General features: G+C 43.9%; 1 protein-coding gene across 6 annotated transcripts in view; it reads right to left on the bottom strand.

Annotated features, from left to right (window-relative positions):
* Window positions 1–24,324, bottom strand: part of SCAI (suppressor of cancer cell invasion) — a 91,015-nt gene that overhangs the window by 18,145 nt on the left and 48,546 nt on the right. For 3 of the 6 annotated variants that reach the window (XR_014521525.1, XM_083485565.1, XM_083485563.1), the window contains 11 exons: window positions 20,841–20,936; window positions 19,322–19,408; window positions 18,990–19,088; window positions 15,949–16,045; window positions 12,475–12,573; window positions 10,958–11,110; window positions 7,957–8,058; window positions 7,649–7,750; window positions 4,995–5,073; window positions 1,054–1,153; window positions 370–451 (listed from right to left, as the gene is read on the bottom strand). Coding sequence is in view for 4 of the 6 variants with exons in the window: in XM_083485565.1 (XP_083341691.1) it covers window positions 370–451; window positions 1,054–1,153; window positions 4,995–5,073; window positions 7,649–7,750; window positions 7,957–8,058; window positions 10,958–11,110; window positions 12,475–12,573; window positions 15,949–16,045; window positions 18,990–19,088; window positions 19,322–19,408; window positions 20,841–20,936 (1,096 nt within the window). In the remaining 2 variants the exon portion in view is untranslated. Of the gene's footprint in view, window positions 1–369; window positions 452–1,053; window positions 1,154–4,994; window positions 5,074–7,648; window positions 7,751–7,956; window positions 8,059–10,957; window positions 11,111–12,474; window positions 12,574–15,948; window positions 16,046–18,968; window positions 19,089–19,321; window positions 19,409–20,840; window positions 20,937–24,324 lie in introns of all 6 variants that reach the window. The other 3 variants (XR_014521526.1, XM_083485564.1, XM_083485562.1) reach the window with 1 other exon arrangement.

Genomic DNA, 24,324 nt, shown 5'->3' with positions numbered 1-24,324 from the left:
CCAGTAAGTCCTGCTGTCCAGTATGTCTAGAAACTATTGGCATGGGGGGGGTGTTGCTTAGGAGTTAATGCTGGAGTCAAGATTTAATTCTGACATACATCATTTTTATCTGTTATTGAGATTACATTGCTTAGTTTTTATTCTCAGATCTTATGATCTACGTAACCACTGTTAAATTTTGCTGTGTACTTACTGAGAGGTTTTCATTTTTTATCATTTAAGATTTTAAATTTGGTTGCATTTTTGTACCTACTAGAGCAAATTATGTGAATTTTCTCGGGTTGTAAGCCATCTAGAGCACACCTTAACTATGGAAAGGAGGCATATAAATAAATAATAATGGTGATAATGATGGATAAAAGTTGTTACCTTGTAGGCAACGCTGTTAGAGGAGTCCACTATGATAAACAGAGGCTTCCTCGTGAAAGGATAGAGATCACCAGGGTGTAGACTAAAAGAGAGAACAGAAACGGTTCAAAAGTACGCTTGGAACCTGGGAAGAGATTGTTGCTTCCTTAGTAACATAACATAATTCCAGGGGTCTCCCCACCGCCCATCACAACCTTCCATTTACTGTACTTGTTTATAAAAGTGCTTAAAGGAAACTAAGCAAACCTAAACAGGACCCTCCACCCATCAGTTTAAACAGAGAGGCCTGAGGTCATGGTCACAAGAACATAAGAAGAGCCTGCTAGATAATGCTTCTTGCTTGCCTGGATGGAGAGATGAAAGTGTGTGCCTACAGCACGAAGGTGTCACTTCCACTGCTCCCCCTACTGCCTTTGGGCCCACTCACCACCAGCATGCAGCTACCCAAAAATGTTACTTTTGAAGGAATGTGACGTGCAGGTTGAAAAATACCCCCCCACCCTGCCCTTGAGGTTAGGGCTTTATAGGAAATGTGTATGAGTTGTGGGAGAAGCATCAGCCTCAAAATCCCAGTTGGAAGAAGCCAGTACAAATGCTGAAACCATGTGGCAGCAAAAGTCCCGTAACTGAATTCCAAGGGCTGAGGGCTCCTGCCACCTGCTCTTCCAGGTACATGGTACTCACCAGTGCATCTCTTTGTACGACTGGTTCCGCTTGTGGATGCCATCCCCATTTATGATGTCCCGGTTGCTGTTTGTCAGGACACCCCCAAAATCATAGGGACCTGCAGAAAATGCAAACAGGAGGCCAGAATGAACAGCAGCTACACAGCGAGGTATTGGCAATGAAACAAACACGGGATATGGACAGCAGCCCCCATTTGGGAGAAAAAAGAGAATCTGGGAGAGCTTGCAGATTACTAATGGATTATGGGTTTGGAAGTTCACTTGGCCAATGTCTGCACCCCATCTTGACAATACAAGATGTCCTTTAGCTTTTGATTCATTTTAGCCTATGAATTCAAAACACAACACAGATTCACTTCATCCCAATATAACTTACTATGATCTTGATTAGAATTTGGTACAGCTGCCATAGGTGGAATTGAGGGCTGCCAGCTGACTATCCCTGTTTTAGATTGTGTAGGGCCAAAAGTATTGTGCCCTTTTCATTAGAGACCTCTCTAACTAAAACCGTGTTTATTTCACATATATACAGGAAGGATCAATATACGCCATGTTTAAACCCACACACCAAAATCAAAATCAATACAACCAAGAACTAGAAATCCATCCTTCCACCTTAGTAGGTCAGGAAGAACCTTTCCAGATTTGCTGTGGATACCAGCCACCAGCATAGCGATAGAGAGAGAGAGAGAGAGAGAGAGAGAACACGCTGATGGGAGAATGCCAAGGGAAGCTTAAAAAAGGAAAAGCTGGTTTTTTGACCCAACTCTGGGCAACAGCCACTTACACAACATGCTTCACTACCAGCTTCACAACTGCCTACTGGGAATTCACGCATTTTCCACAACAAGACAATGGGATTTTCCAAATGGTCTTTGCGCTTAACTATCTCTTTCCAGTGGAGACAGTATAATTTGTCTAGTTTGGCCCTAAGATTTTACTCCTTCTCCTGGAGACGCAGTTACTCATTTCACATAGCAAACTTGACAGGTGTCAAATGCGGTCTTTAGAATCAGGCTCCATCTGCACTATACATTTAAAGCAGCATCAAACCACTTTAAACACTCAGGGGTCCCCCAAAGGATTCTGGGAACTGGCATTTGTTAAGGTGGTGAGACTTGTTAGGAGACCCCCTATTCCCCTCACAAAGCTACCATTCCCAGAGTGGTTTAACAGTTCCCTCTACCTGGGGTACTCTGGGAATGGAAGTTCTGTGTGAAGAATAGGGGGGGGGGTCTCCTAGCAAGTCTCACAACCTTTAATAAATTGCAGCTCCCAGGATGCTTGGTGGGGAAGCAATGAGTTATTAAAGTGGTATGGTACTGCTTTAAAGATACAATGCAGATGGTGCCTCCCTCAAATGCTGCTTCCCATGCTCCTGAAGCTGTAACATTCTAGGGAACAAGTGATACTGTTTGCCCTTCCCTGTACGTTCAGCTCAGAAAGCCAATCATGTGGACTGCAGGTAGCTATGTGCAAGTCCAATATTTTTAAAATTATCATTACAAGGCTGAATTCAGCAATGCCACATTGGTCTGTGTTGGCCAGATGGATTGACAAGGATCATCTTTGGCTGACTTTTGTACATGGGTACAATTGGAAGGGCTGGTTCCAATCCTGGTTCTTCATTTACATCCCAAATTTCACTTGCTGATTAATAACCAGTTTTACCTTCCCAAGGAAAGACCAAAGCAGCTAACAAAAGGAAACATCGATTAAAAAATAATATTTGTTGTGCAAAAGCAAGTATCAGGAATATTGCCATTGCAACTTTGCCTTACTGAGCTCAGAAGATTACAGGGCAGTTTCATGGGTGAGGCAGAGCCTATCCTCCCTTTCTCTTTGTCTGATACTCCATCCTCCCATGGTTCAAGCGCTCTAAAATTATCTGCCTTGTTGTGCCTCAAGAGGCAGGTCCCATTCCTCAAACTCTGTTCAATTACATAAGACAAACCTATTCTTACCAGCTATCAGTTTACCCCTTCCTCAAATTACCCCTAATTATTTTTACCCCTTCTGCTTTTCCCCCATTTCAATGACTTAGTCAGGCCAGCTCTCTTTCCCTTCTAGAGTCCCAGCTGCATTAATGTCATCTCTGGGGCAGAATGGAGGAGGTTGACATTTTGCACAGATGGTCCCCAAGGCTCACCTCCCACTTTGAGCCAGAAGCGTTAACAGAAAATCTAGAAAGCTCTACAAAGGGTGGAGATGGACATTTGTCCTACTGTATGTTGGGAACAACAAAAGCTCATGCAGCAGGCATAAGACCCACCCACCCACAAAAACCACAGTCAAACGAGAGGACAAAGATTTGGCACCAAAGTACACAGCAAAAAAGACCCTGTAAACTTTTTGTTACAGGTGTTTTTGTGGGTTTTTTAAAATATAAGTATCTGGAAAGGTTTATGAATCATGCAAGGAAAGATGAAACAAGCATGCATTTTATAAAGGAATGCAAGTCTTTTAAGTGAATGGAGCAGATATAATACGACATCTACTGGGAGGAATTTTTGTTGTTGCTGAATGCAAACATGGTACCATGAGAACCAATTCTTTCGCTTTGTATGATCCATTCATTCAGCTTCAGCCAATTTTTGGAATGGATCATCTTCATGATTGTATTTTTTGAGGGGGGTGGGGAGTTGTCTTAAAAAACAAAACAACAAACAAAGCACAGATGGCAGCTGCATCCCAATATTCTTCTGGGTCGGATAGGTGGGGTGGGGGTGGAGGTGGGGTGGAGGGAAATTACCAAAGTCATGACAAGGGCTTGAATTGTGAGGAAATATCCACCATCTCTACAGCACGCCCCCCCCTCCCCCAGCAGTCATCCTTTGGCTGCACTTGAGTACTATCAACACGGCTTTGTGTTCATACTGCTTTGTTTTGTTTTTTAAATAAAAGGGACAATGAGCCCCAGAAGCATTCAGGAGGCACCATTTACCAAACACTTACAAGGCTGGTTATCATTTTCGTGTAGTGAAGATCAGGCACACACCACTCCCCAGTACTGTGATGTGCTCCATATGGAGCCTCGTAACACTTTTAAGACCTGGTTGGACGGCAGAGGTGGGGAACCCTCCAGGGCTCTTTATCTGGCCCTTAAGACTTTCTCCCTCTCTCCAGGCCATAACCCTCACTGGCTCTACTTCACACTGTGAATGGTTTGGGCTGGCTGGAATGTGTCCTTAAACTCTGATAATGCCTCTTGCTTGTGTGGATGGAGGCTGGGTGTTTGTGTGTATTGTTTGTGCATGGAAACTAGCCTACTGAACAAAGGTAAAAATTCACAATCATTGTTCCACCCATCAGTAGCATGTGGCCCCTCAAAGCCTTCAAAGAAGGGAATGTGGCCCTCAGGCTGAAAAATGTCTTTGTTGTCCACTCTTTTCTCCCTGGGGCATGAAAGGAGAACCAGTGTAGTGTAGTGGCTAGAATGTTTGCCAGACTAGGACCTGGGAGGCCAGGGCTCAAATCCCCACTAAGGTTAACCTACCTCACAGGCTTGTTGTGAGGATAAAATGATGAGAGGGAGAACCATGTAAACCACCTTGAGCTCCTTGGAGAAAAAGGTGAGAGAGAAACTAATGGAGACATATGGGATACACATCTGCTGGGCATCACGCAGTGTGCATGGCATAAGGGTCCGTACACCCCACTTCTTCACCACACAAAGAAGATCTTCCAGCCCAGTAAAGCACCTGAACCGGGTGCTAACGCTTCCAACACCTGAAAAATCTTAAGGTGTGGCACAAAGGTAGACATGAGAAGAAAATCCAAATGCCACTTTCTGTTGGGCAGCCATGCCCAGCAAAGGCAATGCCAGCCCACAGCTTATTCTCCAAGAGAAAAAGCATTTGGAGGCTTCCCCCATCAGATTGTGGATCATAAAGAGAATTCAGGCCCTGCTCATGACAGGGAGCATTCCTTTATTTGTACCTTCACTATCCGAACGACCTGAAGGAAACACGCCAGTGGCTGACAGGTAGATGAGCAGGACACTATTTGCAGGCAGCTCCTGAAAGTTTGACAGGAGAAGGGGGGGAAGGGGAGTTGGTGAGGGAATATTGGAGAGGGGGAGGTAGGCATTTGTTTATTAATGCACAATACAGATACATACCATTTATTTCAAGCTGTCTGTATCAAGGATAACCCAATATTAATATTAAAAATGTTTTTAAAATAAATGTAGCAGTAGGACTTGCACTGGATTGAAGGAATATTCCATCCTTAATAAGATAATAAGAGCCCTGCTGGAAGCACTCGCCCCTCATGTGGCTTCCAGCAACTGGTATGCAGAAGGTTGCTGATCAGAAGGTTGGCAATTCAAATTCCCGCGACGGGGTGAGATCCTGGTTGCTCTGTCCCAGCTTCTGCCAACCTAGCAGTTCAAAAGCACACCAGTGCGAGTAGATAAATAGGTACCGCTGCAGTAGGAAGGTAAATGGCATTTCCATGTGCTCTGGTTTCCAGCACGGTGTTCTGTTGCACCAGAAGCGGTTTAGTCATGCTGGCCACATGACCCAGAAAGCTGTCTGTGGACAAACGCCAGCTCCCTTGGCCTGAAAGCAAGGTGAGCGCCGCAACCCCATAGTCGCCTTTGGCTGGACTTAACTGTCCAGGGGTCCTTTACCTTTCCCTTTTTATTCAGAAGCATTTACTGCCTCTGACTATCGAGAAACAGCATAGCCTTCATGGCTAGTAGACATCAATGGCCTTATCCTGCATGAACTTCTCTAATACTCTTTCAAAGCCATCCAAGTTGGTGGGCCATTGTTGCCTCCTGCAGGAGTGAGTTCCATAGTTTAACTATGTGGTGTAGAAACACTTCCTTTTATTTGTCCTGAATCTTCCAACATTCAGCTTCACTGGATATCTTTGAGTTCTAGTGTCCTTCCCACTGCTAGCTCCATTGAGACTCCTCTCCTGTTTCCACACAACTGGGGCAGAGGCTCTTGTCCGCCTTTCACCCAGCTGGAAGTTGCTGATAGCTTACTTCTTAGCCCTCTGGTCCAATGGTGCTGTTATTGAATGCCAGGTCAGTCCACAATATGACCATGCTCACCCACAAACTGGTGGTGGATAAAAGGGCAGATGTGGTATGAATTACCAAGACTTGGATGGGTGAGTTGGGTGGGCCTGACCTAACTCAGCCGTGTCCCTCTGGGTACTTGTTACAGCGCTAGGCTAGACTTGGGCAGAGGAGGACAAAGGGGAGGTGTTGCTATTGTCTGTAAAAATACTATCTCCTTTACCAGAAAACCTATTGATCTTGGAATGGGATTAGGAGATCAGCATCTGGTGATGGGCCAGAGAGACAGACAGGGGGTGCTGTGGTCTATCGTCCACCCCGTTACACAGCAGCACCCCATCCGTGCTGTCCAGGAGGGGCTCTGGAGTAGTGTTGGCAAACCCCAGGGGCAGTAAGTCTTGATGTTTTTCTATTAAAATGATCAACACAAAACAGTTGGGTTTCCTATTGATCTTTTTAATGGTTCCTGTAAACAGAGGTTTCGTTACAACCAAGTGGCATATACTGCTAAATGAATGAATGAATGCTTGGGAGGGGGCAGAGCAACACGGAAGTGACACACTCATATGCCACTTTCAACTTTTTTATTTAAAAAAATCATTGCCAACCTCCAGGCAACACACAAAGAAACCTCTTTTGTCTTGCGGTTGCTTCTGTTCAAATAGGTTTGACAGTCTTTTTAAAATTGTTACAAGAACCTGTTCAAGTCAGGATGACTGTATATAAACCAACCCACCCATCTCTGGAAGATGCAAAACAGCCTCTCTTTCTCTCTCCTCTTCCTAATTCTAAATTTGTGTCCAACTGTACAAACTCTGAGGGAAAGCTGCCTCAGCTCCTCTTGCAGCCTTCAATAGGCTGGTATAAAAAAATATCTCTCTTTGCACTGGAAACTGCTCCCTTATCTAATGGTGGTGGTGGTGGTGGTTGTCCCCTCACCCCCATTTTGAAACTGCTTTCAGTTTTGTGAATAAATTTTTATTGCTGCTGTATTCAATTGTCTTCCACTGCTGCTTTAAGCGTTCACGGCAGGGTAATTTGAAAATTAAATTGCTGTTGCTTGCTGCCTTGAGCTCTCCAAAGCAAAGGTGTATAAAACAGTTTAAACAGATTAATAAAATTCAATTCATAGCAATGATGGTATTTTTAAATTTGTCATTATTCATTTCAATTGTGCTCCGTAAACACCTTTCGTTCTCAGGAGACACACCTGCTCATTTGCATTTTGACTCGGCAAAATGGTATTTTAGGAGCAGTGGTGGCTGGCGGGGCGGAAGGCATGGAGGCCAACAGTAGATAGTGCCAGAGCCAACAATAGGTAGAACCTCCTAATCCTAGTTTTGCTCCCATTCTCATCCCTGCTGAGTTATTCAACGGACTACACTGAGACTGATGAAGGAGCTGACAGGCAGCCCCCCCAAGAGTGGTTGCAAGTAAGAAGGCAGGAAGATGCTGGCTGACTCATGGCAGACTGAGGTTGGTGGTGCAACCTATAGGATGAGCCTTCACTATTTGCGATATTCTATCACCAGAAAGAGGCACCTCCTCCTTTGGCACAAACCTTAAACGACGCAGCCAAGAAGGTGTACAGCTGACTGAAGGTTGGCTTGTACAGCAAGTACTTGTGAGGGTTTTCCCTTCTTGCTGGCTTTTCGGTTGTCTCCTATATAAAAAAAGAAAGAAAGAAAGAAAAAAGCAGCACATGTCACTAAAAGAAAGAAGGTTATAGATTTTTCATCTCAGCACAGCTGCCCCTCAGATCTATACAATTAGCTCAACATGGAATTCCAACTGATCTCAAACCAAAGTTAAAATAAATTTCCACTGCCTCGCCTGGTGAGTGCAGGGCTGAAAGACGAGGGGACTTGCCTGCAGCCCTGGCTTGCTCATTTGTGATGCCAAGTTCATAGGTTCCCTCTCCAGAGCTTGCAGCATCCGGAACATGTCGATTGTCAGCTCGCTGAACTTCACCTACCAGAGACACAGATACAAATTAAAGGTTTTTAGGATAATGAAAGCCATTTCTGGTGGGTAAAGATTTTTTAAAATTTTTTTAATTGTATATAAATAGGCAAGAATAATTACCTAACAGATGGAAATTAAAACATAAAAAGCCAAACCATAAAATAAGCACATAGAATAAGTACAGTTACATATAGGTTTTTAAAGTAATGAGGTCCAGCTCACTGGAGTGGGAGTGGGGAGTAAGAATAAAATGTGTCCTCACATAAAGAAAGAACATTAAGCATTATTTGACTGTCAAGTATAGTTCCAGATGGGTCAGGCTTGTGACAATGGCTGCCTTGAAAATGATGGCTCTGCTGTATATGTAATCAAGAAATGTCAAATCGTATATAAAAAACGGTCTGGAACTTCTAGTCCTTGTTGAAAGCTCAAATTATGTGTAATTTCATCCAGTAGTGCTGAAATGAAAGTCTTTTGAACTACCAAGTATGTATGTGTCTGTCCCAGCTTTTAAAAACAAAAACAAAAAACAAAAAATGAAACCTTGCATACCACTTTACAATTATTACAATAGAAACACAAAACAGTGCAAAATACCGTATTTTTCGCTCTATAGGACGCACTTTTTCCCCTTCAAAAATGAAGGGGAAATGTGTGTGCGTCCTATTGCAGCGAAGATGCCATAGCCCCGCAACCCTCTCCCGGCTGGAGAGGTGACGCGCGGCTATGGCAGGAGCCTCTACAGCCCTGCGTCACCTCTCCAGCCGGGAGAGCACTCCCGGGGCTAAAGCAGCCCCCCGCGACCCTCTCCCGGCTGGAGAGGTGACGCGTGGCTATGGCAGGAGCCTCTACAGCCCCACGTCACCACTGCAGCCGGGAGAGCGCGCGCGGGGCTAAAGAAGCCATAGCCCCGCGACCCTCTCCCGGCTGGAGAGGTGATGCGCGGTTATGGCAGGAGCCTCTCCGCTGCGCCTTTCCGCTGCTCCCTGACCTGCTCTTTGGGGCTGGTGGTGGGCTTCCCCCCGCCAGCCCCAAAGAGCAGGTCGAAAGGAACCTGAAGCCTGGAGAGCGAGAGGGGTCAGTGCACACCGACCCCTCTCGCTCTCCAGGCTTCCAAGGTAGCCGCCTGAACATACCTTAAACGGCACCTTGTTTTAGAGCGGGAAAACAAGAGGGGGAAAGTTCTCCCCCTCTCTGTGCAGCGCCTCCTGCTGCTTCACTGAAGCGCTGGGCAGAGAGGGGGAGAATTTTTTTTTCTTGTTCTCCCCCCTCTAAAAGAAAGTGTGTCCTATTGTCCGGTGCGTCCTATGGTGCGAAAAATACAGTACTAAAAAAAGTACTAGAATATACGTATTTAAAAGTCAAATCATAAAGCCATATAAAGGAGCAAAACATTCACCTTCTAAAAAGTCTAGAAAACTGGCAGAACACCGTCATAAAGGTAATGCAGGGAGAAGCCCAGAGCCCTTTTCAAAAATTATGCTTAAAATTACTGTTGAGGGCCTATATCATTACCACTCTCTCTTCATAGATAATTCTAAAAATTATAGGGGTGTGTGTGCATGTGTTAGGGATCTTCAGTATACTTCATAGCACCCTCATTAAACTACTATTCCCAGAATTCTTTGGGGGAGCCATAGATATTTTACGCTATAGTACAGGGGTGCCCTCTGCATGTCATTGGACTTCAACTCCCATCACCCCTTACCACTGGCCATGCTGGTTGGGGATGATGGGAGTTGGGGTCCAGCAACATATGGAGAGTGCCTTGTTGGCTACCTCTGCTATATTAGAAAGCCAATTATGTTTGTCAAATAGATATAATCTTTGTCTCATTATTTTTTAAAGCCTGTTTGTATGGATAATGCAGCTTGCAACACGTCAACAGGCGTTTTAAAGCTCAAGTTGTGATTTTGACATGTGTGACTTTTAACAGCATCTCTTTACAGAGCCTGATCAATGGTTCTTTCAGCCCAGTGCCATCTGTTTCTGACCTGCAATGACTTTCTCCAGGGCCTTGAGCAGAGATTTTCCTCCTAGTTTATTTAAAAGAAATGTGGGTGGTAGGAAGTGTCAAGGGCTGCTTTATGCACCTGTGCTCTACACTCTGTGTAGCCTGGAAGACCACGTTCATCCCTGGAGACAAAGATTGGTTCAGTTCAGACATAACACTGAGCCATGATTATGGAAAATGAACCACGATTCAGCATGATGTCCAAGCTGGCAAGAGTAGAAGCACTCTCAGTGGCCAAACTTTTCCAGTTTGATAAATCTCCTATAGCGTGTATATGTGTGTGTGCATGCATGCACACACATGTGCACGTGCATGTGCGCGCGCACACACACACACACACACACACACACACACACGCACACGTTAGGCGATATATGTACATTTCCCAAGTCTTGCTGGAGATTATGTATACTGACTGGGAAATATGCACAACCCCCTCTTCACAGACAGTTTATGTGCACGTTCTCTACAAGATTTGGTGAAGGTGTGCCAGGTGTGATGCACATTAATTTTTTTAATCACTTTTAAAAATTTTAAATTCTGTAACTTAAATTTAAAATAAGTACATCTTGTGACCTTTCATATTAAAGCCCATGAAGTTCTGAAGAGATTGGTGTTTTCAGTTTCTCAATGCTGGACTGAGCTTTTAAGGTTTTTGTGTAGTCTGACAAAGCCAAAATTGTCATTTTTTTTTTAATTTCAAACCCTCATAACTCAAAAACGGGATGAGATAAAAAGCTAAAATTTTAGATTTAAACTTAGTTTTGATCATTCAACAAGAGTACAAAGTATTAAGAAAACTGGATGACATGAGATAAAAAAGTTGGATTGCTTGATATAAAATGACCCCACTTGTGACATGGGATGAAAGGCTTGTATACAGGATCCCACCTGATTGTTGCAGTTGCCAATAATAAGCGCATCTGCGAGAGTCAGCTGCCCTACGATCATCCCCTGCTCCAGCAGAGGGGCTCCCATTTCAGAGAGGCGGTTGGAGAGGATCACAAGGGTGTTGTCATCATTCAACACCATCACAGGGTCTGCCTGGAAAGAAAGAGAGACAGGCATGAGAATGAGGGTCCCTGGCATGAATTATCTGGACTCAGGTTAAGCCTTGCTGGAAGTAATAAAAACACAGCAACGAAAGAACAAGCGAGTAGCAAGCCTCGTATTTTCCCAAATATTCTGCTGGGAGTGTGTGAGTGTGGGTGTGCAGAAATTCAGAAGTTCTTTCCCATAAAGCCAACTACATTAAGCTGGATGAAAGGGGCAATGGAGCAGGTTAACACTAATGCTAACTGCCACTGTGATTTGGGATTCTGTTTGCCAGTTATCCTGTACTAAGCTTGTTTCTTCTGGAGAAGGCTCGCTTTACCATGAGGATGGAGCAGCATCAGGTGAACTGCAAATCAGCCTCTGATGTATTACTGCGAGTTTTGGAAAGTCCAGGAGTAATAAGAGCAGCTGTGATCAAAGGAATGCTCCCTGCAAGATTCTAGTCTTAATTATACATATTTCCCTCACAAGATTTGGCTTATGAGCAGGGCTCTTGCATTCTATTCCTTCCCACTCAGGAATAAATGATTCTGTTTTTTGTGTCTATACACATACATGCTGGCAAAATTTATATTATCTTAGGAACACTGGAAGCTACCTTATATCAAGTCAGACCATTGGCTCATCAAACTGCCAACACTCTTTGGTCATGACTCCCTACGGTCTCAGACAGGGGACATCCCTGGAAATGCCATATTGGGGATTGAATCTGGGACGTTTTGCATGCAAAGCAGATCTTCTACCACTGAGTGATGTTGCTTCCCTTGTATAATGTTGCTCGATTTACTTTTTCTAACACTATGAAAGCAATTGTTCCTATTTGGAAAAGGCAAAGAACAATATAGAAGCAGGGGGTGAGTTACTAGAAGGGGGAATGAGTAGTAGATGACTTGAAGGCACAGAAGAAAGACGATGCCCTCCCGTTTCTTTCAGCGCTTAAAAGCTTCTCACTAAAACAATGAGAACTAGAAGCATGGGTGTGTGGTTTGCCTTTTAAACTGCTTCCCAGAATAGCAAACTACAATAATGGTAACTAGCTCAGATGGCTTGCTAAAAATACCAATTAACAAGAGAAGACAAGAGGTATTAGTTGTAAGAATTAGGGGCCTACATATTCTGCAGCAGCCTTTAACTACCCAATGTTGGGAACAAATGGGAACACTCCACCACCCTTTGCTTGCCAATTTCTTAAGGGATTTGCCTAGCTACTGTAGAAGATAGAACACTGAGCTAACTGCCCCTTTTGCCTGAGGATTGTCACAGAAGATGTAGGATATGAGTCAAGATCTGGGAAAACACTGAGCTCTTTCAGAAAGAAAGGAAAATGCAGCGATTCACTTTTAAGTCCTCACCTCGACAAATGCAGCCACCTCTTGGAGAACCAGATTCCACTCCACTTGGTCTTCTGTGTTGAAGCGGTGGGTGTAGTCTTCAATCTCATCTGACAATTCCTAGAAAGCACAGAGAGCAACAAATGAGATGATTTAGTGCTGCTTTGGGCGGGGGGCTAACTTATTTAGATTTTGTGAGTAGGCATGTGGAGTAGGTAAGCAAACATGTGGCAATGCTCAAAAAAATTGTTTAGAGTGTTCAGGGAAGCAGTAACAGCAGTAAACTAGAGGTCAGGAAGCGAGGATCCATGGTGCACGGCCACATCCACGCTGGTTGGCACATTTCCGCTTCCTAGTAAGCTGTGCTACATCATCATCATCATTGAAATTTTTCGACATACAATATAATAAAAAACAAAGTAATCAAACTAATCTAAATAAAAGTAAAAGCAAAAAACAAAAAAAAAGAGAGAAAGAAAAGAAAAAGAGAAAGCGGGGTGGGTGGATGATGAAAAAAGCCCTCTCCCAAAGGTAGATCCTTAACCCTTGTCACCCTTCCTATCTCACCTGGGAGCTTCCCTTTCTTCTCCCAGCCTCCAACCCTGGGAGATCTTCCCTTCCCTGCACCTCACGCAGGGTCTTTCATCTGCCAACCATCACCTTCTAACCTCATTAAGCCAGAGCAGAGGACATAATGAACAAAACGAAAAATAAGCAAAAGCATAGTGGATAAAAGGAAAAGGGAAAAGGAAAACTAGATGAAGAAAAAGATAATAAAACATAAAAAGAGTGGTGAGAACTTCTGATTCTCTGTCTCTCAATTATGTAAATAAAGATTATTCAGAATATTCAAAGTGTTCACTGCAGGATGGTATCTAGCTGTATTCCATGATAATATCCAGCTGTTTTGCATTCAGTTAGATGATGTTTTCCCAATCTTCAACCCCAGACACAAGTTCATTTTTATTTCCACAAAAAAGTCCGAAAGGGGCTCCCCAGTTGTTATTATCACTACATGCCTAGAATAGTCTTCTTCCAATCTGGTATGTCGACGTTATCTCAAAAACAAAAATAAAAACCCAACATCCACTATGAGGATAATAATCCATAGTTATCCACTTGTTGTATATTAATTAATTCATATCCAGTTCCCTATCTTCCAATCCCATTTCCTGTTGGCCATGATTTTCCGTCCTAATTTGGAAAAAAAGTTCCTCCCATTTCCTCTTCTTCCATTTGCCCTCAAGAGAATTGGCACAGGCTTGGTAGCTTTTTCCTTTGATTTCACTCCAACTTGTACACAGGATCATTTCTGTCTCTGCCATCTCAAGATGTTTCTTAATGTCTGTTAATGGTTTCATTCCCCTTCTCCAGGATCACAACTTAATCATTTGTTTGTTCTACTCCTCCAGCCACCTGTGTGAAGGTCCTTTCCATTTCATTATCTGCTGCCTCTCACTTTACCATTCTACTCTCATATTCAGGCAGATGTTGATCGGCACTTTTTCCAAAGGCTCTGTGTATTCTTTGGTCTGATCTTCTGTGATCCGTCTTCATTCACCATATTATGTATCTCGGCTCTGAGCTATCATATTCTCAAATGTGCAACTGTTCTCACAGAGCAGTGGTTCCCAAACTTCCACTCCCCCAACTTGCAACTACCTAGAAAGTGCTATGGGTGTTGGCAGATCACTTAATTACTGTGTAGCTATTGTAATGCAGAGCCAGTGTGGTGTAGCAGTTAGAGTGCTAGACTAAGACCTGGGAGACCAGAGTTCTAGCCCCCACTTGACCACAAAGCTCACTGGGTGACCTTGGACCAGTCATATAGTCTAACCTACAGGGCTGTTGTGAGGATAAAATTGGGAGAAGAAGAACTATGTATACCACCTTGAACTCCTTGGAGGAACTGTGGGATATAAATGTAACAATAACCATAATAATAATGCACTATGCTAGATGATTTTTAATTTAATCAAGAATGAACTCCTTAAATCCAGCCTTCTATTAAATCCACTGCTTTCCACTCCTTTCAAGTGCCTCTTCCCCTCCATCACTTCAGGTCCATACCACCTGGCTTCCAGGTGAACTGCTGAGTTCTGAGAACAACAGAGCAGTAAGTTGCACCCTCCATTCACAACTGCTATTCCTGCAGACATGCTGTGGGCCACCTGAATGAAGCTTGCGGACCAGACCCTGTCATAGAATACTGTGCCCGATATTATTATTTTTATACACGCAAGACAAACTTCACCACCACTTCAAATTAATAATGGAAGCACTGCTGCTTCCTCTTACACTTGGAGAGGTTTACGCCTTTACAGTATACCAAAATCATTACTCCAATCTCCTATGTTTCTACATGCACTATTGTACTTGCATATCTTGCATAACAACCCTGAAAGAGGAAAAACTGAGAGGGAGAGAGCGGCCAAAAACCTAACTGGAAAAAGAAGTAAGCCCAGAAAAGCCATCTAATCCTAAGAGTGGGCAGTTCTGAGGCTGCTTCTTCTTTCTTCTTTGGTGATCACTTGCAGCCAAGTAAGATTGTCTTCCATAAACATGGTTTTAACAATGAGTCCGTAAGTGACTTATTGTTGTTTAGTCGTTTAGTCGTGTCCGACTCTTCGTGACCCCATGGACCAGAGCACGCCAGGCACTCCTGTCTTCCACTGTCTCCCGCAGTTTGGTCAGACTCATGTTGGTAGCTTTGAGAACACTGTCCAACCATCTCATCCTCTGTCGTCCCCTTCTCCTTGTGCCCTCCATCTTTCCCAACATCAGGGTCTTTTCCAGGGAGTCTTCTCTTCTCATGAGGTGGCCAAAGTATTGGAGCCTCAGCTTCAGGATCTGTCCTTCCAGTGAGCACTCAGGGCTGATTTCCTTAAGAATAGATAGGTTTGATCTTCTTGCAGTCCATGGGACTCTCAAGAGTCTCCTCCAGCACCATAATTCAAAAGCATCAATTCTTCAGCGATCAGCCTTCTTGATGGTCCAGCTCTCACTTCCATACATCACTACTGGGAAAACCATAGCTTTAACTATAAGTGACTGTGGAGGCCAATTCTGGATCCACATGTCCTTCCACAGTGGGGACATTGGTTTCCGGGCGGGAGTAATCCAACTGCACTTTATACCCAAAATACTATCTGCACCAAGGCAGGGGCTGACTGGAAGCAAGCAAGAATAGGGCAATGATTCATACAGCAACACAACGAACAGCCTCCTCCATGGATAGATACCCTGAGATTCCAGGACCCTTCCATTAATTTCTCACTGCACAGAATTTGGGAATTGCTATTGGACAGTCAAGGTGGCATAGTGATTAGAGCTCTGACCTTCAGTGGGGGAAAAGCCAGGCACAAATGCTTTCTGGCCATCCTCAACTTAACATGCACTCACATGGTCGTGGCAAAGCTAATACAAGGCTCCGAGCTCCTTGGAGCATGTGCAAAGTCTTAACTACACACATCACAATGGTACTATTGGTTTTACCTTTACAAGATCCTTGACGACATCCATTTTGTTCAGTAAAAGGCAAACCACAATGAATCGTGCATAATAACGCAGCTTCTTAACTACCAGTTCAGGCCTGGGAGGGAAGAAAAAAAAGGGGGGGGGGAATTGGAGAAGGGAAAAATTATTTAGCAGATCGAAGAGAAATGAAGAGGAACATGGCTCCTGTGAAGGAATATCAAGTGATGCCCATGTTAGATTTTAATCGCAGCTGTAGTATAGGCAGAAATATTTCACTTTCAGTGCGTGTAGAATTATTGGAGCTTGAGAGGACAAGTGCTTGGAGGACCAGAGATAATTTACTCTGGAGGTCTACGTGCCTCTTTACTACCTGCCAGCACAGCTATCTGGCCAATGGGAGGGATCATAGCTCTAGAGAACAGGATTTGCATGCAGAAGGTCCCACATTCAATGTCTGGCACTTCCAGCCAAACGACTCAGGGGACTGCAGATGGGGAAATACTTTTCCCTGCCTGAGACCCTGGAAAGCTATGGCCAGTGAGATCGACAAATAGGCTTGGAATAAGGCAGGTTCCTCCGTTACTAAATCCAGCTTCTGACAGAAAGGAACAAAATGGCTGGATTTAGAGCATGTAAGAAGAAAGCTTGTATCCCTTAAGAAAAGAATCGGGTAAGATTCAGTCTGTGGGGCAATCTTGGCCCCCAAGGCTGTATTCCCCAAACCATGCCTACCCAGCCACCCCATCAGCTGGCATCACTAGTGACAACATATGGTGGGAGGTAGGGTTAAATCCTGCAATGTTTTTCTACCATAAACCACTCAGCAATCCTCAGGTGAAGGGCAGTATACAAAATAAATAAATAAATAAATAAATAAATAAATAAATAAATAAATAGAATAACCTCCCACTCTTCAGCTGATGAGAAGTTAAATCCTGCTCAAGCTTAGCAGGACTGCATGAAAACCGCTTCCTGAACCAGGAAAGGGCTTGCATGAACCCCCTGCTAAAACGGGAGGGAGGGCCCTCTTTTTGGCAGCACCTTGCAAGATGTTTGAAGTCCCAAGTTTGTGCCCAGTGTTGTTGTGACATTTCTCGCAGTTTATCATCATGCATTGTGGGTTTTTGAACAGATATTCCCTAAGACCTTTTGTGGGTGACACAGAAGGTAGTGGCAGGCACCCTGGCACCCTGGAGTGTCATGTAGACGATCCCTAGCAAAGAGCACCCCAGGACTGGTTTCACACCTCCAATGAAGATATCAGACAGGTATTTCCAAAACACTATTCTCCAAAGCAGCTAGCGTTAAGGCATGTTTGGCTGGGAAGGGGCTTCCAGGTCAAAGATCCCAAGCCCTTCACCCTCTCTGCAGCAGCCACTGGGGCTCCTGTCGGGAACCTACAGTTTTGTATTCTGCTTCCCCTGCATTAAAGCCCACCAGGGGTATTATTACTGCTGCTGCTGCTGCTGCTGCTGCTGCTGCTGTATTTATTTATACCCTGCCTTTTCCCCTAATGGGACTCAAGGCGGCTGACAACTAAAATAGAAACAGCTAAAAACATATTAAAAAGCAATCATCAAAAAACAATTAAGCGTTAGTAGAATATATGTGTGTGTGTGTGTGTGTGTTAAAAATTGTATTATTTTGGTGTGTGTGCGCACACACACATAAAAAAGATCATTAAAATAAAAAACATAGCAGCACCAGCCCTTTCCTTGAAAGTAAACAGCCATAACAGGGAAGACAGTTCCAAAGGGCTGATTGCAGCACGCTGCTGATTCTGTGGGTTCACCCTATCTATAATATAATTAGTTAATAGGATCTTATTTCCCAAATGACTCTTGAAAATTGGGCTTGTAAAGCCGGCTTGATACTCATATCATCCATAAGATATCTGCTGTGGCACTTGGCTTAGGGTTCTTGCTTTTACCCTAAGTTCTTTTCCCAGAGTTGCCTTACTCATTATTCCATGTATTTATGTCTTTTCTTTCTCTTTATCTACTTGCTCGCCAAAGTGTTGGAGGAGACATTGCTTTGGAACATTGAGCAGAGATAAAGCATATTTCTGAAGAACGCTCTGGAAACCCTGTTCATTCACAGGCTGGAATGTCACATCCGCTGGAAAGGGGGATGTGTTACAGATGGAAGCAGTACCCTGGGCAGTGATGGGCTCCTAAATACCCAAGTGGCTCCACCAAGCCAGGGTGGTAACTGGCTCTCCTCAACAGGGAGGGCTTATAAAAGATTCCTGAATGAGCAGTGATGAGAAACCAAAACAACAACTCATTGCCAAAAAGGATCTGCACCCTCAATGTTGTGGGCCCAACTCTATGGAACTCCCCACAAGAAGTTAGACAGGCACTGTCCCTACTGAGTTTCAGACACCTGGTCAAGACCATTATGTTTCAGGAGGCCACTGCACCCTGAATGCTTCTCGGATGTTTTGCGTTACTTTCTTTTTTCTTTTTAGATTCTTTAGATTTTAACTTTCAGTGGTTTAATTTAGTTCTTAAATTATGTATATGGTATAGCTTATTGTTGTAAGCCACTTTGAGACCTAGATGGTGAAAAGCAGGATACAAACTTTGAAATAAAAATAATAATCTGGAGTCTAAGAACAAATGGAGAGCCACAAGTACCCATGTACTACAGTTTTGGATAATAATAGGTTTCTCCTGGATCTGGCTCACATAAAGTCTTGGCTTCTTCCTTGATTGACTCACTTGGCTCCTTCTCCTGGGTCCTCAGCTGCCTATGACTCATCAGGGATAGGGAACTTGCAGCCCTTCAGATTCTGCTGAACTGCAACTCCTTCACCCCAGACCCCAGCTGGGGCTTGATGGGCATTACGGTCTAATGACATCTGAGGAGCCACAGGTTCCCCCATCCCTGCTCCTGCTGACACCTGCACCTCAAGGGAGGAGACACACAGGTAGCCAAGGGATGCCAACTGAACTGAAAGTGGCTGCCCACCTTCTGCCAAGTCACACAAGTTTGACAATCCAGCACTTCTCACTTTTAAATTGCAAAAAACTCACAAGACTGAGGCATGGCCTGACCTGTCTTCTTTGTTGACTTGGGAGTAGTAAGACCTCTGGCGGATAGCAGAGTAGAAGGAAAAGGCTTCATTCAGGTAGCTGGTTTCAGACGTGCGAAGGCTGTGTGGGAAGAAACACAAAGGGCTCAGTGCTCTGCTAGATGAACATGTACCCCTCCTGCCCTTGGCTGAGAGGGCTGTCCGTCTCACAGCAGTCCTCCTGGCACTTCTGACATTCCACTGAACTTTTTGCCACTCTTAATTGCTAAGGCCAGCAAGACTTTCACTACAGAGAGGCTGAGACAGCGAGACAGACAGACACACACACTGCATCCAGGAACGGTTGTCACTTACTAGTAGTGGTAGTAAAGCTGCCCAATCTTGGAAGCAATTTCGCCAATTTGCCAGCGCTTTAATCCGTACCGATTGTCCAGAACTTGCCTTTATTTTTGCGGAGAAGAAAGGGAGAGTGTCACGTTCTATATGTTTATACACATATATATATATTAATTAAAAAATAACAAAATATAATACTGAGTGCCCAAAATAAAAGGAATACCTAGAACTGAACATAGCAGGATATATTTATGTACCAAAATTAAGTATAGCAAATCAATATTACAAGGTTCCAAGCAACACAATTATTGCTCCAGTACATTATAATGACACTCCTTTCTCCATTATCTTGCTGTCTTCCCTCTCTGGTTCTGATTATAAGTGTGAGCTTTACCATACATACTAGGCCCCAGATTTTAGTCATCCATTCTCTCATGGATAGTGTACTCATTTCCCCCCAAGATTGTCAATAATAATTCTGGAACCTGTCAAGAAATGTTGCATTAATTCCCTGAGAAATCCTCAAACTCTCAGAAGGTAGTATTAAGCTCATTTGCTGATAACAACATTTCTCCCACCGCCCCCCCCCCTCACACACACCACCTCAAGGGGCATTTCTATACTACATGCTTCTACCAATTTAACTGGCATAGTATCACCTCCTCCCCACAGACACTTCTGGGAATTGTAGTTTGGCAGAGGTGCTGAGAGTGTTTCATACTGATTCCTAGCTTCCAACAAGTAACTACCTACTCTGTGAGAGAAGATGAATGACAAGGAAAGTCATACTTCTACTCTATTCTACCTTGATCAAGCCACACCTGGAGTACTGTGTCCAATTCTGGGTACTGCAATTTAAGAAGGTCATTGACAAGCTGGAACATGTTCAGAGGAGGGCAACCAAGATGATCAAAGGTCTGGAAACAAAGCCTTATAAGGAACAGTTGAGGGAGTTGGGTATATTTAGCCTGACTAAGAGGAGACTGAGAGGAGATAGGACAGACATCTTCAATAGCTAAAAATGGCTGTCACATGGAAGATGGAGCAAGCTATTTCCTGCTCTGGACTGTAGGACCTAAACCAATGGATTCAAGTTACAAGAAAGGAGATTCTGGTTAAATATCAGGAAGAACTTTCTGACGGTAAGAGCCGTTTTACAGTGGAATTGACTCCCTCAGGAGGTGATGGACTCTCCTTCCTTGGAGGTTAATAAGCAGAGGCTGGATGGCCATCTGTCACAGATACTTTAGTTGAGATTCCTGCATTGCAGGGAGTTGGACTAGATGACCCTCAAGGTCCCTTCCAACTCTACAATTCTATGATTCCATGACTGGAAAAGCAGTTAACTTGCACTATGAATTGTATTTTCTCCATTGAGTTAATGCTCTATTTTTCTGAGGGTTGTTTAAGGCTCTCTTGCCCAGGAAAGGAGGGTGGCCTGGGCAACCTAGCCAACTGGCACCATCACACACACCACTCTGGCCCACGTGTTCCTGGAAGAGGTAGGCAGCCATCTCGATGCAGAGTTGGCTCTTACCGGTGCTGCTGCTGGAACTTCCAGAGCTTGGTGTAAACATCAAAGGTCCGCCCAAAATACGATTGCCACTGCTTCTGCCCATACTGAGGCAAGTCTCTGCAAGAGAGCCAATAGGAAGAGTCCATGTTACCAAGCAGGGAAGAAAGGAGGAGGGGCATTCACTGTGGGAAGAGACAGTCCAGAGACAACCTGGTGCTACTTATTTCATCATGCCTGTCTCATAATCCTAATGCTAACATTCATGTATCTACTTTACATTTTGGAAAACTGTCCATTTGCTTTGCATTTGGACACCTCTTAAGGTATCACAATTAAATTTGGCACAATGGTTCCTGAGAAGAAACAGCAGGTTTTCATCTATGCTTGAAGAGAATTGGGCACCATTCTGAATCAAGATGATAGGTGGAGCCTTTCAAAACTGCACTGATTTTAACCACTGATTTCAACAAGGCATGGATTGTTTTTTGTTGTTTCTAAGAATTCCTGAGCAACACAGGGTAGGCAGTTGCTATGTTCCTATATACATATCCATCCAAGATTGGGGTTGTGGGTCATTTTTGTCATTAAAAACATAGATTTTGGAGTGAGGGGACAGATTAAGATCCTCCTTGCTAGTATTGTATTCTTCTAAAGATGTCACATACTATACTACATACCCCATAAATAATAGGCTTTATTTATCAATGAATAAAATGGCATTTGTCCCACTACTTTCACCAGAGAGAACTGACCCAAAAACTTATAACAGCAGCAGCTTTGGTTTCCTAGGTATCAAGATATACCTTCCCATAGGCTTATCAATAACACACTTTAATATGTGAGTGACCATGTTCAACAACAGGTCCCTGGTTCAAATTTCTGGCATGCAAATCTCACTGACAAAACTCACAGGCACAGCCTTTAGTACTTCCAAACCTATTCACAAGACCACAGCAAGTCCCCTCCCATTCTTAAACTCAGCACCATTCAAGCTTAGGAAACAATCGCCTCCCCTCTTGGAAGGGAATGAAATACTCTATTCACTTATCTGGTATATAATTTAAGAACATAAGAAAAGCCTGCTGGATCAGGCCAATGGCCCATCTTATCCAGCATCGTGTTCTTGCAGTGGCCAACTAAATGCCTGTGGGAAACCTGAAAGCAGGACCTGGGCACAAGAGCAGCACTCTCCCCTCCCTATGATTTCCAGCAACTGGTATCCAGAAGCATTTACTGGCTCCAACTATGGAGACAGATTACAGTCATCTTCAGGCTCTGGGGAGGGTCTCCTCATGACCCATGAGGACTCTCCAGGATGCTCCCCACTTATGCACATTTCATTTCACTGTTGTGCATGGAGCGCATAACATAGCCCACAAAATGAATGGGGAGTCACCTGTACTTTTAACACACAGGCCTAAAAAGAAATCTGATGGGCAGCAGCTCTATAGCTTCTGAGCTTTCAGTAGGTATCATCCACACACATCTTTCACAGCCAGAAGGGTTACAAAAAACTTCCTTTAAACATTCAGATTCTACTTGCACCAACACATTCTGGACCTTTCCTGTGGCCCCACAGCATCAATGCAGCCTACTGATGCCAATGCCTTAGTAATTTCTCCAACGCTACCTAAATTCCTTGAAGAACACTGGTACCCACAAAGGGAGGTGCATGTCCAGCATTGACAGCACAAAGCCTACTGAGGATGCACCACATCCTTCAGCTGCAGGAGGGGACACCCTCTTCCTCAGCACACTGACTTTCACACACACAATTCCTGCTTCCTCACGATTTATAATAGGAAGAAGCTATTAGCCCAGCATGCAGCCGCAACAAAAAGCCTTTGCAGAATGCAGGCAATTATGGGGTGGGTGGTGAAGGAATCTGCAATGCGTCTTAGGCTTGGCTATTCTTCAGGGAAAACAACATATGTGGCCCAAGTGCTTGTTTTGGCCCTGCAGGGAACTGGGTCCATATAGGGAATGGGATCACAAAGTGGTTGCTTTTCATAACCTTCCCATAGACTCTTGCACTTTCCCGCAGAGCTGCTCACTTGCTTTTATACCAGCACTGGGTTCTCAGACATGCAGCTCACCAACAGGGTCATTAATGAGCAGTTGGGACAATTTGCAAGAATCCATGCCATATTCAGCACAAAATGATCTTTCTTCCCCGAGATAAGCTTAAACATAACACTGTTTGCTGCAAATTTCAGAGTGAACCAGGGAAAACTGGCTGCAGAAGATGCCTACTGGCTAGTATCCGTGACAACAGAAAGATTGTGAGCAGCTCTGCAACTATTTCACTAGAGATCCTCTTGGGTGCTAAGATTAGCAGAACTGGCCTTCTTAGTGGTTCCTCTGCTCTCAGGAGCTTGGGGTGTTGTTGTTTTTTGCAATGACACTGGAGAGGGTGTTTTATGTGGCAGCCCCTAAGTTGTAGAATTCCCTCCCCATAGAGGGCCATCTGACACCTTCATTATAATGATTCTGGTCGGAGTGCTAAAGACACACTTCCTTACTGCAGCTTTCGACATCTGAGGTGTACAGTTTTAGAATCCACCTTATTTCTGTGCTTGTGTTGGTTTTAAACTGTTTTAATATTGTATTTTAATGTTGTAACCCACCTGGGACCTTAGGATGAAGGGCAGGTAATAAATTTTAATAATATTAACAATAACAATTATTAAGCTTGTGACTTTGCCTGGGGAAGGATAGGAGTGAAAACAAGTTGCAATATGGACATTTTTTTTATTTAACAGGATTTGTTTAGCAATTGTGGGAACCCTCTAAGTGATTTACGTAAGATGGACATATTATTAACACTTGCCACTTGAAGAAGAAAAAGTGGATGGTCAACATGACCTGTCATCCGAGGGGTAACACCAGCCTTGTATTTCAGCCCTTGACTTGTAGCCTCAGGACAGAAGAAACAGCATGCCGGCAAGTGAGAAAGCTGGCAGAGTAGGGTGAGAGTAATCTACCCCTTCTCTGGGCCTAGCACAGAAATCAAGGCAGGAAGGCCCCCTTTCCTTTCCTTTGCCCAGAAAATGCTGTTGGCCAAAGGCCACTCAGCAACCTGCCCCTCTTTTGCCAGTCAGTTCCCTTCAGGCTAGTCTGTTAAAGGAAAAATGAAACTGCAGACTAGCACATTTTGTGGGCTTATTTCCAAGGGTGATGCTAACAGAATTCAACTTGTGGGGATAACATTATGCTTGCAATACAAGTTGTGAAGGAAGAACAACAAGGAAGAACCCACCATTAATTATTATGGGTTACTGCCAACTAAGTCCTATTTAGAGAAGACCCACTGAAATTCATGGACCTAAGTTTACCATGGGTCTTCTCTGAGTAGGGCTTCCTTTTGCTACAACCGTACACATTCTGCACCAGATATCAGATCACCCTTGACTGGTTTGAAAATGCGCTAATTCACATTGTGCATGTAAACCTAAGATTTCTTGGCCAAGGATTCAAAAAACCATTGTCCTGGAAAGCATAACAT

This window comes from Podarcis liolepis (assembly GCF_965112155.1).
Source record: "Podarcis liolepis genome assembly, chromosome: Z".
NCBI classification, from domain to species: domain Eukaryota; kingdom Metazoa; phylum Chordata; class Lepidosauria; order Squamata; family Lacertidae; genus Podarcis; species Podarcis liolepis.
The sequence above is the reverse complement of the archived record's forward strand: the minus strand, read 5'-3'. Positions and strand labels throughout refer to the sequence as shown.